At 43.4% G+C, this 15279-nt stretch overlaps 1 protein-coding gene across 10 annotated transcripts in view; it reads left to right on the top strand.

The window, feature by feature from the left end:
- The window catches only part of LOC110976357 (uncharacterized), a 159621-nt gene that overhangs the window by 129933 nt on the left and 14409 nt on the right, over positions 1–15279 (top strand). For all 10 annotated transcript variants that reach the window (XM_087143130.1, XM_087143127.1, XM_087143126.1 and 7 more), the window contains 7 exons: positions 7883–8460; positions 8997–11204; positions 12033–12134; positions 12705–12944; positions 13513–13611; positions 14352–14444; positions 14947–15139. In XM_087143130.1, coding sequence (XP_086999256.1) covers positions 7960–8460; positions 8997–11204; positions 12033–12134; positions 12705–12944; positions 13513–13611; positions 14352–14444; positions 14947–15139 — 3436 coding nt within the window. In that variant the 5' untranslated portion in view covers positions 7883–7959. The remainder of the gene's footprint in view (positions 1–7882; positions 8461–8996; positions 11205–12032; positions 12135–12704; positions 12945–13512; positions 13612–14351; positions 14445–14946; positions 15140–15279) is intronic.

The following is a 15279-nucleotide window of genomic DNA, read 5'->3' as shown; positions in this document are numbered from 1 at the left end:
TGATATTCCTCTGAGGGACGGTTGGTGCAGTGCACAACATTACACATCTGTGCTTCTTTGAGGTGTTCACCAAGTGACCCAAAGAGTGACTTCAGCATAGGAGGGTTAATGATACAATACATGTGCATGTATGCTCCCCAGTGACAAAATCCTGGATCTGGGGAAATCAGTAACGAGGTTAGATCAATTAAAGCAAATGACTTACAAACTTCAGGCTTCATTAGGCTAAAGAAAGGTGCCAGGACAGGACCTGAAAGCTACTGTGGGTTGTATTTCATTTGGTAAGTGGGTTGGTCAAAAATGTTCCCATAGATGTCACTTTAAGACCTTGTGCACAAGGCGGAAGTGTTACAAGCCTACACCTACCAGCCTGCATGGTCACCTGCAGCCCTGGCCAAGTTGGTCTTGGCATCTTGGTCAGTGGGTCTTTGTGAGAGGCAGGCAACACCATGTCACAGCACACATTTAACAAAATGAGTGGTAGTCTGTGTGTGAACACAGGTCACGTTACCTTCCAGTCTCTACTAAGTGTGGGGGCTGACTATTTGCAGTGCTGTTGTATGTCATGTCTGCTAGATTTACAGAATAATCTGCGGTAAACAAATGGCAAAACACATTCTTGTACTTGGTTGTAGTTGTAGGGACCACATACATGTATGTGCTAAAACATAGATGTGGGAACCAAAATTCTAATGTGGACAAAGTGTTGTCTTCACAACTTTTCTGTCAAAAGAAAAAGTCCCCTCAATGCAGCCAATGCCTACATGTGCTACAGGTGTTGTGTGTAACACCACACAAAGATGCCTGTACGCTGAATGCAGCAGGAGCAGTGGAGACACATTCATCTCGATGTGGAGAGAGCACAAAGACAGGCCAGTGCCAGGGAGTGGGATGAAGCCCTGTTACATGTACATGTAGTTTACTTGTCGTCATTGCATAGAAAGGAAGCACGATAAATCCAATGTGAACATCATGTGGTCGTGTGACGCATCATTTAGCCGCATGTTGCTTTGTACATGCACTGTCCGGAGACGTATGATGAATTTCTGTATTTATACAGTTTCATCATGTGTTATTCATTACCTTGTGAGGACAATGCAGCGAAGGCCAGCCTTGAAGAGTACGGACAGTAACATACCTAAGTAGCTCTCAAGGCCGGTACGCACAGTTGCTACATTATCAGGCTACTAGTGGTTGATCTTCAAATGACCTGGGGTCAGCCGTATGCCCAACATGGGAGCTGATACTGCAGTGTGTTTTTTATGACGCACATGTAGCTACAGTCGTGCATTGATTGACGTCACGCCATCAGAATAGTGCAGCAGAATGCAATTGTCCATCCTCTTTTTCCTCCTTGAGGAAGAGAAGATGGATGTACAAGTACAAGTATATGAAAATGTCCTGACCAGTATTGCACAAGTCTGTTGGAGGTGTGAAACTTGACACGGGCTGTTAAGCTTCCCTGTTTCAACTCCTGAAATACTTTGCAGCCTGTTTGGATGGTGGACGCGTTCCCATCCCCCTCCAGGATTTGTGATAGCTCCAGCACTGTTTGGTCATTTTTATGCAGATCACAGTGCCTGGGATGCCAATGATTAAAAGGATGAGGCTTAAATGATTGATATTAAAAGGGTGAAGAAAGGAAGTGGCTGTTCCAGTCACTTGTGGTGATAATAAAACACAACATACCTTAAGATCTTTGTGCATTACACACCGGGCAGTGTTTGCACATCCCATGCATGCTATCAGATACTTGGATTGCTGGGCATCCAGTTACGTCCCCATTACACACTGTCTTTCTGCACTTTGTGATTGCTGTTTTCAGTTCTGCTTCTTCCATCTTCTCAGTTAAATTGTCAGCAGATGCTCATCTTCATGGGTGGGGGCTTGAATGGGTTTCTTTGATCAAATTTTGATGTTTTCAAAAAGAAATAGATCATGTGAAAGTCTTTCATTTTAATCACCTTTGCAGTTTTTACATACAACACAAATACTAATTGATTTTGTGTATTTAGGAGTTTCAAAAGAGTTGATGAAAGGATTCTTTGAGTTTGAAAAAGTTGGAGAAATTTGGAAAGGGGTTGAAGATGCCAAAATGTTGCAAAGATGGTTTATTTTTTGGAAGAAATAGGAGAATTGGAAAAAGGTAGTTATCTCTTACTACTGTCACAGGCTGGTCATTTGTACAGTAGTTGCATTGCACAAGAACCTGAAGTGTTCAAGATGCGGGGAAAGTTTTGGAATTTGGAACGCTGATGTACATGTGAACATTAATTAAGAATAATTTCTAAGAATTATAAGCTTGGAGTAAAGTTAAAGGCTGTGCCTTTCCCCAGACCACACTTTCATTAAAAGTACATGTACATTCACTTGTGAAATGGGAACACATTTTAGAGCAATTAGTGACTCACCTCCCATTGCCTTAGGCCAAAAAATAGTCTCCGGTTTCTGGTCAGCATGCACGACACCATAGACCTATGTGGTGGCGAAATAAAGTTTTTTATTTGGTATAAAAACGATGTCCAAAAACTGCCAAACTTACTTTCGACTAATAGTCGATTGGAATCCTGCTACTATGTAATTTTAACGTGTTTCTGATGGGTACAGTTGAGAGATATGTACAAAGAGGGGTCCTTCTAGTTCACCATACATTCAGTCAGGCGCTCTTTTTCAGGTGGTGTCATTTAGGCACACTTCGCAAAAAAAGTTATTTAAAAGGACCGCTTTTGCATTTGATGTTCTGAAACATTTTAAAAATTTTTTATTCCAATGAGAACACCATCTACACAAAAAAATGAAAGAACTAGACCCCACTCATTGCTTGGAAAAAATCACAAGTTATGGAAAAAGTTGTCCTGAACTTTTTTGAGTAGTGTATTATAGATTTACATCTGGGAACCAGATGGAAGAGGTGGTCTTATGTCCTGTGAACAAGTACAACTGCAAATGCTTTTTAACCGTAAAAACTGGTGGCCAGTCTTTTAGGTAGCGGCTGGCATAATTCTGGCATTACACGTGCATACAGTTGCGATGGACATAGACCCGTAAACAGGGCCCAACGAATACTCCTCTGTCATATACCGGACCTTGTCCCCATAAGAAAAATGTCTCAAGGATATCCGGGTGCATCCTCTTGATTTTATGAGCTGAAATTGCACCGGTATATTCACTAATTATGAGGTAAACTATCCACTAGGATGCTAATTGCCCACTCCGGTTTTCCAGCGTGGGAAAACGGCAAAAAAAGGCAGCATTTTTTTTGTCCAAACAAGTAAAAGGCAAGTTTTTATACAATAAGCAACCTAGCGGATAGTTTACCCCGTAAGTAGTAAGCATACCAGTGCAATTTCAGCTCATAAAATCAAGGGGATGCCCCCGGATATCCCAGAAAATTTGTCGAAAGAAATCCCAATGGATTGGAACAGGGCCCAGTATATGACGGAGGACTATTCGTCAGGCCCTTTTTACGGGTCTTCGATGGACATTTGCATGTTATATGTACATCATTTTCAGAAAAAAAAGAGTAAGGGTAAAGAACAAAAGTCTGCCTTACTTCTGGAGCTGGCTCAGGACCAGAAACCGGAGACTTTTTTTGGCCTTAAGCTGGTATTTCATGATTCATGTGTAACCAGATAATGAGCCCCTGTTTGAGAGGGTGGCACCTGGCATTTCTTTTAATTGAGCTAGATGATGGGATATACACGGTGTCTTCAAAAAAAGGAAACCAAGATTAATCTATTTCTTGAATGTGACTGATTGTTTGTGTAAATGGTAGGTAATATTCTTCAGTATCATGTCCTGTTATGACATCAAGAAATTTACATTTCTGTCACACATGACTGAGCACTAAGGTGTTTAAATGGACCGTGCCAGAAATGACTTTTCACCAGATGCATAGCTTTGCACAGTGTGGAGCATCAAGCACACTACCAAAATCATGAATTGAAAGACAACCATAGTTAAGGACTTATTTTTGCCGCGGCCTAGCCTTAGTATCCACACCCCTACTTCTTTCAGGCAAACTTTTGCACATGTTCTCTATACCCTTTTAATGGGTGTCATGCAATTTTGAGATTCCATCAAACATGACGTGATTCTGACCAAAAAGCCATTCCGGACAGGATGAATTCAACACCAAAACAGCTATGTGGCGTGGTGCAAAGCCATTTCAGACTTGGTCCATTAAACCACTTCGTGCTCGGTGATCTTTGATGGAAATTTGGATTTTTTGGTGTCATACAAAAGAGGACAACATAATAAAACAGACAATGGCTACCATTTACAAAAATATTCATTCACATTCAAGAAACAAACAAATGTATCTCAGTGTCCTTTTTGAAGACACCCTGTATAACCAACTCTCCCTAGCGCAAGTGCCCTCTAACCCTTATTGGAAAGGTGGCTTTTTCCACTGTAACTGTACTTTACCCCTTAGGGCACCTTGTTTAAATTCTGTGGTTCTCATTTCCAACTGACCCCTTTTTCTACCAAGAGGACCTTGCTTATAAAAACAAGTAGGATGTAATGACCTGTTAAAAAAACAGCACTGAAAATGTACATATGTGTGGTAAGATTTGACCCAAACACATTGGTGGCATATTAAAGGGGGGGTCAGTGCTCTCCCCCCCCCTGGGGGACTCCCCCTCCCTTTCTGCAGGTCCTGTAATGGGATGGGGCTTGATAGATTTGCCTCTAAATGGCTGATGCCTCATGGTCTCTCAACTGCCTTCCCCCCCCCACTTTGAAAATCATTCTGCCACCATTGCCCAAACATTCCACGCAGTGACAGTAGATATCCACGGTGCTGCATCAATACCAGACTGACCGGTACTGTATGCATCTATACAAGCATGTTGTGTCACAGGAAAAACAAAAACATACATGCTTACACAAACACTGTACAGTGTCTTGACACTGGTCCTAATGATATATCGTCTTGTGTACCAATAAAAAGCTTTCCCTTTACTCAGCTTTTTTTATTTTTATTTTTACCTTAATAATGATTATTTTTTGCTACGCTCTTTCTTGCCTTACCTTTCTATTTGAGTCTTGGGAGACATACGCCTTTTGGTGACAGTTTATTTTTAAACTTTTATGTTCTCCTGGGCAGCCCACTGTGTCTCTGTGATTGTCTTGTTGTATGTTTTAAATATTATTCAACAAGGAGTCTCATGGGACTTCATATAAAAACAAGGAGTCTCATGGTACTTCATATAAAAACAAGGAGTCTCATGCGACTTTATATAAAAACAAGGAGTCTCATGGGACTTCATATAAAACCAAGGAGTCTCATGGGACTTCATATAAAACAAGGAGTCTCATGGGACTTCATATAAAAACAAGGAGTCTCATGGTACTTCATATAAAAACAAGGAGTCTCATGGGACTTCATATAAAAACAAGGAGTCTCATGGTACTTCATATAAAAACAAGGAGTCTCATGGTACTTCATATAAAAACAAGGAGTCTCATGGTACTTCATATAAAAACAAGGAGTCTCATGGTACTTCATATAAAAACAAGGAGTCTCATGGTACTTCATATAAAAACAAGGAGTCTCATGGTACTTCATATAAAAACAAGGAGTCTCATGGGACTTCATATAAAAACAAGGAGTCTCATGGTACTTCATATAAAAACAAGGAGTCTCATGGTACTTCATATAAAAACAAGGAGTCTCATGGGACTTCATATAAAAACAAGGAGTCTCATGGGACTTCATATAAAAACAAGGAGTCTCATGGTACTTCATATAAAAACAAGGAGTCTCATGGGACTTCATATAAAAACAAGGAGTCTCATGGGACTTCATATAAAAACAAGGAGTCTCGTGGTACTTCATATAAAAACAAGGAGTCTCGTGGTACTTCATATAAAAACAAGGAGTCTCGTGGGACTTCATATAAAAAGGAGTCTCGTGGGACTTCATATAAAAACAAGGAGTCTCATGGTACTTCATATAAAAACAAGGAGTCTCAAGGTACTTCATATAAAAACAAGGAGTCTCATGGGACTTCATATAAAAACAAGGAGTCTCATGGTACTTCATATAAAAACAAGGAGTCTCATGGGCTTCATATAAAAACAAGGAGTCTCATGGGACTTCATATAAAAACAAGGAGTCTCATGGGACTTCATATAAAAACAAGGAGTCTCATGGGACTTCATATAAAAACAAGGAGTCTCATGGGACTTCATATAAAAACAAGGAGTCTCATGGGACTTCATATAAAAACAAGGAGTCTCATGGGACTTCATATAAAAACAAGGAGTCTCATGGGACTTCATGTAAAAACAAGGAGTTTCAAAGTACTTCATATAAAAACAAGGAGTCTCATGGGACTTCATGTAAAACAAGTGACAACCCAAGTATATATAGTGCACTGTGCTTGGTGTATTCCGTCATTTGTATGGAAGCAGCATGGGTTTTTTGTTTAGGAATTTTTTTTTTAGACACTGACCCTCCCTCAGTGGGAGACTTAAAGACGCTGGTGGCAGCAGATATACCGGTTCTTATTTACAGTATTGCGCATGCTCATAACTATGCCCGCCGCGCCTGCCAGAACAACGCGTGCATGCTTAGAACTAGTAAAAAAGGACCGGTGTGTTTGTCGCCACCAAGCGTCTCAAAGTCTCCCATTGAAAAAGATTTGAGAACCATACACTATAACAAGGCCAAGGGTGCCCTTAGAGTTCCCGTGTCAATTTTATCTGAGCTTTATATTTACTGTACATGTACATGTATACAAATCACAAACAAGTGGGATGCACATCTGAAGCTGCCTCGTCATTGTAGGGCTGTGCCAAATATTCAAATACATGTATTCAGTCGATTAATTATCAAATATTCAAATTTTTTTCTAAATTTGAATATTTGAATGCAAAATTTATGAAAAGGAAGGGAGAACTTTCTTTGTTTTTCATGAGCGAAATTGTACTATAGAGGCTTGTTTCAAACAGGTTCAAATGAAAAGCGACAAATCTTATGGCAATTCAAAAAGTAAATTATTCATTAAAAAATTCAGTCTTAACCACTACCAGCCGGGGACTCCGGGATCGGAGCCGTATGGTTTATATGTGTGGCCGGGGTCTCCGAACTCGGACAAAGGAAACAGGGCCCTGTAACAAAAGACCGTACTCCGAACAAAAGACCAGGCTGCTGGGCATGACCGGAATTTTTCGCTCTCAAAAGTGGTGATAATCCAGCATTATTTTGAAACCGTATACCAGGGTTTGGGGTATTTAGAGCAAGCGGATTACCACCGGGGACAAAAGCTCTCCACCACCGCAGCGATGAGCCACACAGCACCGCTGCATGCTAATCTGGCCCCTATTGAAAAGAGGTCAGCAGTGCACTGAGCCAGGTTCGTGAACAAAAGACAGCTGTGTGACACCGCACAATCTGGGCTCTGTTTACAAGGCTGCAGGCCTGGCTGAAATATTCGGGTGTCAATGAAGGTCACCTGTCAACTTAGAGTAGTGCCTGAAGATTACTCCGTTCGGCTATAAACGACTGTTAAATGGAATGATGAATTGTTGAAGGATTTTGAAAACAGAAAAAATGATAGTCATGCCGGCCCAGCATCCTCAACGTTGAAAAATGCCCCGGTCCGAAGTGGTTAAAATTGAATCTTGCTAAATCGTGCCCGGAGATACTCCTAGCATCGAGAAGCTATTAAAGTAGTTATAATGTACAATTGCATGCGTTTTGTATTAATGATTTTGTATATAGTTTGTTCATCGACAATCTGCTGGTTGGTATGACTGACCGTATATATTCAGATATTCGATTGAATTGAAGGTCGAATATTCGAATAGTAAATTATTCGAATTGACTCAGCCCAATGTCATTTGCCTTTTTCTTGTTTCATAAATAATCTAGAGTTTGAAGAAGGAGAGATTTGTCCAGCCGAAGCTGCTCAAAATTTGTAGCAGAAAGCACTACAAGCATCAAGGGAGATGGGGCCAGATGATATCAAGCATATTCTAACTAATCTATCCCCACAAGAAGCCTCTCAGCTACGCAACCATCTCCTCTCAAGAAATGTGGAGGAGTTGGGTCTCACGCCTGACCAGGCCCTGAGCATTCTGCAAGCTCTTGAAGAAGGGGACTTTGAGACAAAGCAAGGGGCGTCCAGTGCACCTCTAAGAGCACCTACTGCGTATTCATCTCACCTAGTGGAGGATGTCTCCCAGCTCCTGTCCAACTGGGAAACTGTCTTTGGGTCTCCACCACCACCAAGTCTCCAGGGTGGGATGTCTGGGGGAGGCAGTTATCAGACAGGGTTTGGAGACGAGGTATCCCTCATCCAGCAGAAGGTAGAGATGCTAGAAAGGAAGAGAGCCCAAATCTTGCAGCAGCTGCAGGGGCCTAATCGGCAGCCATACCCAGGATATGTCAGGGAGACTGCGGAATGGGCTGGACCCCAGGCAAAGCAGAAGATGATACCTGGTGAAGAGGTAAATTCATGTTCTGTAGAGATCATTGTTTTTTTCTTTTAACCAAACATTGACGGCAGTTCATTGAAACTGGATTGTTTCAAGAGCTACATGTACGCTACTACAGCCTGTTGAGATCTCTCTCTTTTTGATGTAATTGGCTTAAAAAGACGGTTGTTCTTCGTAATACACTCAGAACATGGTAAAACAGATGAGACTGTTATTTGGGAAATGTATGTAGGATGAAGTAACGGTCCCACAATAGAACATGTACATTTTGTCTTTAAAATTACTGTGTTTCTGAGAATGGGTTGAATAGATGTGTCAAATGTCAGCAAGTGAAGTTTGTCTTGGTAGGAGATCAGATTCCCCATGTACTGTTTTTAGTAACTTGTACCATACTTGTACCTTGAAGGCATGACGTTCCTCATAAGATGTCTATTTGCTTTCTTTGCTGTACAGGTGTGGATCACAGGCTTGTCAACAGATTCGATGCTCTGTCACTGCATTTTTACACTTGCATATGGTACTTTTGTTTATACTCCATTTCATTTCAGGGCCTTCGTGGGGAAGGACCCAGATTCTTCACACAGGCTGAAAGAGGCAATACGGTTGTAGGAAACTGGGGTGGTTCCTGGACAAACCAGCTGCAAGGTAATCACCAGACTTTGGGGGGGAACCAACTCACAGGAATAAAAAGCCAAGCTGACAACTGGAAGGAAATGCAGATGAGTAACCAGCAAGCTGGAGGCCCACAACTTCCAAGGAGACGCAAGGCATCTAGATGGGATTTGCCCGGAAGTGATGGGAACCAGGCAAGAGGTGGAGGGAACCTGGCCACAGGTGGTGGGAACTTGGCACAAAGCAGTGGAAACCAGGTAAGAGGTGGTATGCAGCAGGCAAAAGGGGTTGTTGGAAACCAGGCAGGAGGTGATGGAAACTGGTCCAAGGGTGACAGCCAGACTATATGGACCCAGCCTGACGGGGGTAAAAAGACAGGAGGCACGGGAAAAGCCAATCTTGGAAATCAACCAAGAGTCATTTACCACACTGGGGTTAAAAAGCAGGCCACAGCTTCAGACCAGGAAAGACGTGGCTACCAGGCCACAGGTGGTAAGCAGGCAAAGGGTATGAAACAAGGAAGGGGCGGAAACAAACCGGGAGGTGGAAGCCAAACCAAAGGGAGCAAGAATAAAGGCCGCAACCAGACTAGGGGCAGAAACCGGACAAGAAGTGGGCAGTACAGACAAGATGGGGCAGGCGATGCTGCACAAGGATCTCGGTCAAGAAGTCGCAGCAGCAGCAGCAGGCGTGGATACCAGGGGAGGATGGAATCTGACGACAGGGGCAGTTTCAGGGGAAGAGGAGAGGGTCCAGATGAAGACCACTCATGGGAAGGGGGGAGTTATGATGAGCCAGGGTACAACTATCAAGACAGGGCTGATGATTACTATGATGGGCGACCTCGGGACGGTTCCTGGGAGGGGCACAGAGACACCGACTACTTTGATCAGGGTGATACCAGAAATGATGAATACAAACAAGGAGATGACCAAAGATTCGACTGGGATGATTACGGGGAGGACAGTAGGGATTTTGTAGTTGGCCATGACTATTATCGGGATGAGTCCAGGTCTCGCCCAGAACAAGCAAGAGGCAACAAGGATGACTACAGATCCGATGAATTCAGACCAGCCGATGCTGATGACGGCAGACGTGGTTTCAAGCGCAAGCGAAGTGCTAGTTACAGAGACGAAGAAGCATACACGCTTGATTTTGCCCCTGACAGTACAGAACGGGGTTTGCAGAATCAAGTAAGGAGGAAGAGGAAACCAAAATCTTCAAGGGCACTTGGGCATGGCAGGAGAGAGGAGAGAGAGGGTAGCCATGAGGGCGTAAGAGATTTTGATCAGCAGTATAAGGATTGGAGAGGTGATGTTAGGTCAGAGTCTGGTGACCAACGGAGTCATCCTGGAATGGTTTCACCGGAAGTTGAACCATTTGAGAGACGGCACTGGGACAGCACTGAGCGGAGCACAGGGTACCATCCAAACCAGCCTGAATTTGTTGCCAGGAGTCCCAGTCAAGAAAGGTTTGTGGAAACTGGTCCAAGCCTTGTCAACCGTGACAGGCAGGATTTTAGGGTGGCGAACCAACCCATGCCAAGGCCTCTTGAAATTTCAGTCATGAGTAACACCAGACGTTACAGCCAACCTGATGTATTCAGCCCCCCACCGTTGCTGCAAGGGAGTGGCTTTTTTCAGAGTCTCCCACGGGTTTCGAACAGGCCAGTCTTCTCACCAGGTGGAGTTCCCAGAACCTCTCGACCACGCTTCCGTTCGCCAAAGACTAAAACGGTGAACCGGTTACCGAAGAGAGCCACTGGCCCCCAAATCAAACAAAATCTCGCTAAGCAGCAAGCAGCAAAAGCAACAGCGGGAAACCAACAAATAGCCAACGACATCACCGTAAAGCTCGCGAAGATGCTTCTGCGCAGGGCCAAGGTGGAACCGCCCCCCACACAACCAGCAAAGCCTACAGAAGCATCGTCAGGTGGAAACGAAACCAAAGCTGCCCCCTCCAAAACAACCACAGGAACAGCTGAAATGGAAACTGCATCGACTGGAGCAGCAGAAACAGCAAGTGAGAGCCAAGATAAGGGAACAGAAGGGACGGAGGTCGCAAAGACCGGTGTCAAAGCAGCAGAGGCACCAGCAGACAATTCCATTCCTGATAAACGAGAGCAGTTCAGCATCAGAACCCAGGTCAGTTTCTGTAGAAATCTTACATGTTAGAGCCCGCTCATATCATTGACTACTACAATGCATGCCCCAAAAATACAAGCCAGAAACTGAATGTTGGTTTATGTATCGTGGACATTGAGTTTTCCGTATAAGCTGTTCAACGTTTTAGTTGGTGTGAAAACATTAAAGTTTTCACTACAGTTTTGAAGGAAGTTTTGAAGTTTAAAACTTAAGATTTGAGCCTGCTCTATTTGTATGTGTTGGAATAGTGTTATTTGTGCATTTCTTTGTTAAATAGAACACCCATCAGGGTTTTAAAACATACCCGCCAAATGACAGCACCACGGTGTTAGTGCTTTATTTTTTCCATCACTTTCCTCCTTGTGGAGAGAGGACATGTAGTTCTGTACCTGGTCTCAAATCCTTGTTCCCAATGCATATTATTCCAGAATCACAATAACCCATTTGCAAGTTAAATTTGAATAAAATCTGGTGCACTGAGTTATCTGACTGCACATAAACATAACAATTTGAATTCCCCAGACCAAAGACACTGTTGCTATACCTCGTGATTTGGGGCAAGCTTTGGCATAGCGACCACCATCTCTAAAATGGACTGCTTCCTTTGTGCCTTTCTTATCCATTGAGAACTGTGTATTGTTGCAAGGTGTCTTTTATGTAACTAGGTAAAAGCTTGCCCCGAATCACGAGGTATAGCAACAGTGGTTTTTGTATAGAGAATTCAAGTTGTTATGTTCATGTGAATTATAGAACTCAGTGTACCAGATTTGAAAGTTAACTTGCAAAAGGCATATTGGGTATCAATCTTATGGCCAACTCTCTCTGCAGGTGTCCGCTTTGGAGGATCTTGAACTCCATGGATTCTTACATCACAAAGTCATGACCAAGTGGACGTGCTACATTTGCGGTTTGGTTTTAGGGAATGAAACGGTATGTATGCACAATATTGGAAGTCAAAGCTTTGAAGCTTTTTTAAACCTGAGCATGGACAGTTTTTACTACTTGCTCAACGGTAGTTTTTGCCGAAAACTTTTGACTTTCAAAACAGACAAGATACAGCAGCCAATTTTCGATGTGCAGCCAAAGGCCACAAATGCAGATTCCCTATATTCGTGTAAACAGCACTTGTTATTGTTCAACACTCTGGGGTGAGTCCAAGGGGCAGTATATGCTTCCACAGAGGATGGTGGGCAGTGGCCAAGTTGAAGTTCAAAATACGGTCTGCCTCCCTGGACTCCTTTGTGTGTGTATACGAAACACATGGGGATTAACGTGTTCAGAGGTCAGCCAAATCAGAGTGAAGGTGTGCTTGATGTTTCCACTCATAGGTTATGCCCGTACATAGAGATAGCCACATTGTGTTTGCATGTCCTCTGGCGCAAAATTGTTACGAGTTTACAAATTTACAGTAAGAAGAGTGTGAAAGCTGTGCTACTTTCTCCTCTCAAAAGAAATAGAGATCCATAACTTTTAGCCGTGTTACTTTTTTCCTCTATAAAGAAATTTAAAGATCACCTGAAGACAGAAGGCCACAGAGTGAAGTTGAGTAGCTACAGTGGAGTAAATAGCCATAGCCTACGGCAGAAGCTTGCCAATCGGCTGAGGACCCTGCCCAACCAGGCTAAGATTAAACCAGCTCAGCTGAACGTCGGGGAGAGCGAGAGAGTCTACTTCTGCAGCTCTTGTTTTCTTGGCTACACGTGCTCCCCGGAGGAGCACAGGCAGCAACCAAAGCATCAGGTGAGGTCCGGGTTGGGTGTTTGGTGTGTTTGTGTGAAAGTCCAGCTGTGGCTTGCTGTCAACACACGTGTCTATGAGTAGTGGCTGCAGCCGTTGGCTTGTGGCTTTCCATAGGCACACACGCTATTGTCAGCCGTAGCCGATACTTTTAGACATAGCCTTAGTCCTTTGCATATTCCAGATCAGATACTAATGTAGAGATATTTAGACATTCGGAAATAAGAATTTTTAAATTTTTTACCCAGCTGTACCAAACATTCTTTGTTGTAACCTAATCTCTTATCTGTCATTGATTTTAATCCTTCAATCCACTGTAAAGTTACCAGCTTCAAGAAGCTTTCAGCCTAAACTTTCCTTTTTTTAATTTGAACCTTGGAGTAATTGGAACCAAATCCAATGTTTTTGAGCACATTTTCCTTTGACGGCAGTGGCACCTTTATAAATTACTGTGCAGGCTTCTAGCGCCCATGCATTTGATCAGCAGATTATGCCCGGTACCACCACTTTTTTATCAAACTTAACACTTTCCATAATCCTTTCTCCTTTGTATCCCCCCGCAAATGCTCAGAAACTTCAAAGGATAAGGTCATTCTGTCCCATTTGTAACTTGTACTTGAAAAAGAGGACCTCCACCAGAAAGCACTACAGTGGTTTGCTCCATTCAAAGGTGAGTTTCTGAAGAAAGGTAGAGAGCATGCCATGAATATCCCCGAAGACAATGCCTCTAGACGAATAATCCAGCGACGTATCAGTGGACATTCAGCGAAGGCCCCCTTTACGAATAGTGGGAAGCATTGCGCTGGGTTTTGCATGAAGTGACCTTCGCGGAATAATGCAGTGGCTTCATACAATAGTCATCACAAGAGTTGCCATCATTTTGGGGGGCCTTTGCAAATGACCAGTTGTAGCAGTGGTCACTAGGTTAGACCCTAAAAGATTGCATTGTTTTGGTCCGTACGATAATTGTCTCGTGTTTTGTGTCTTGGGAAATCTCAACCGTGCAGTTTTGATAAGTTGTTATTTTTCCTGTAAATAAAAGACTTGAATGTTAATCCTAAACCTTTCAAATTGGCTGAAGTCTCAAGAGGGTTTGCAAGGTTATAAGGATTGAGTCAGTATCGTAACCCATCCTCTGTTATCAAATATTTTACTGGATGAGGATGCCCCTTAACCCTACCCTCCTCAATCTTTCACCTGTTGGAGGACTGAGGAGTGTTAGGGTTAATTGCCATTGGTTTCCTGCACAGTGGAGATTTGGGAGGAGTCAGGAAGGTTCCCAGGACTCAAGTTCTTTGGGATTCAGCATCTGTCCATTCTTCACAGAGAGCCGATGTTAATCACCAAATGGGGGGGGGGTTGTGTGTTTTCTTGGCCTGACTTGCCAGGGTTTCTTATTCTAATCCTCAGATGCTTGAGCTCAGAAAAGCTGAGGATGAGGCTCAGCGGCGCATTCTGAGAGACCATAAGTTGGCCGAGACGCTATTGACGAGAAGCAACCAGGTGAACTTGGGGGCTTCAAGTGTGGAGAAGGGAGGGAAGATATTTACCAAGCCGATGATCTCCCTCGGGGTGACACAGTGAAGCTTGGAATTTCCTGGGTTTGTTGGGCTGGTTGGGTTTAGTGGCAATGGGGATGGCATGGGGCATGGTCTGATGGGGTTGGTTAAGCTTGGGGTTGGATTCGGGTTTGGGATTTACAGTGTAGCAGGTTGGGGTTGGTTTGGGTAGGGTATACCTGATGGTGGTACAAGCTGGTTGGTGCATTTTTTTGTTTATTTCTCGACCTCCTCGTCAAATGCAAAGAAAGTGTTATGGGTTTTTTTTTTCTCCAATGCTGTGATAGTACCACACCACCCTGGCAGGAACCAGTGCCCACATTTAAAGATTTCTCGCTTGTTTTCAAGAGTTCACATGGCAATACCCCATTGTTCTATTTCTGCAGCAGGGTCCAGTCTACCCATAAGTTTACTAGAAAGTGTCTCACCCTGAATTGCTTTTGTAGAGACAAAAACTCCAGGAGAAACCACAGAACAGCAGCCAATCACAAGTGTCTGGTCAGGCAGCAGCCTCCAAAACTACATCTGCGCTTGACCAGGCTGGTGTTGGGAACCAGAAAGAAGGCTCCACCCACGGGCAACTTGCCAATCAAACACAAGCCCCCAAGGCAACCAGCAAGCCAGCTCCCGGTTCAACAGGTAGGATTCTATATCCCCACTGATTTAGAAATTGCTTGATTGTATGTGTAATGTTGTTGCCATGCATAAAATTTGTCTTCCCCAAACAAGTTTTGATTGTGTTTTAGCCACTTGCCGCTGGGGTTTCTGGTACCGGACAC

The sequence above is a fragment of the Acanthaster planci genome, linkage group LG11 (assembly GCF_054643075.1).
Source record: "Acanthaster planci isolate LZ-2023a linkage group LG11, COTS_SCS, whole genome shotgun sequence".
Taxonomy (NCBI): Eukaryota; Metazoa; Echinodermata; class Asteroidea; order Valvatida; family Acanthasteridae; genus Acanthaster; species Acanthaster planci.
The sequence above is the reverse complement of the archived record's forward strand: the minus strand, read 5'-3'. Positions and strand labels throughout refer to the sequence as shown.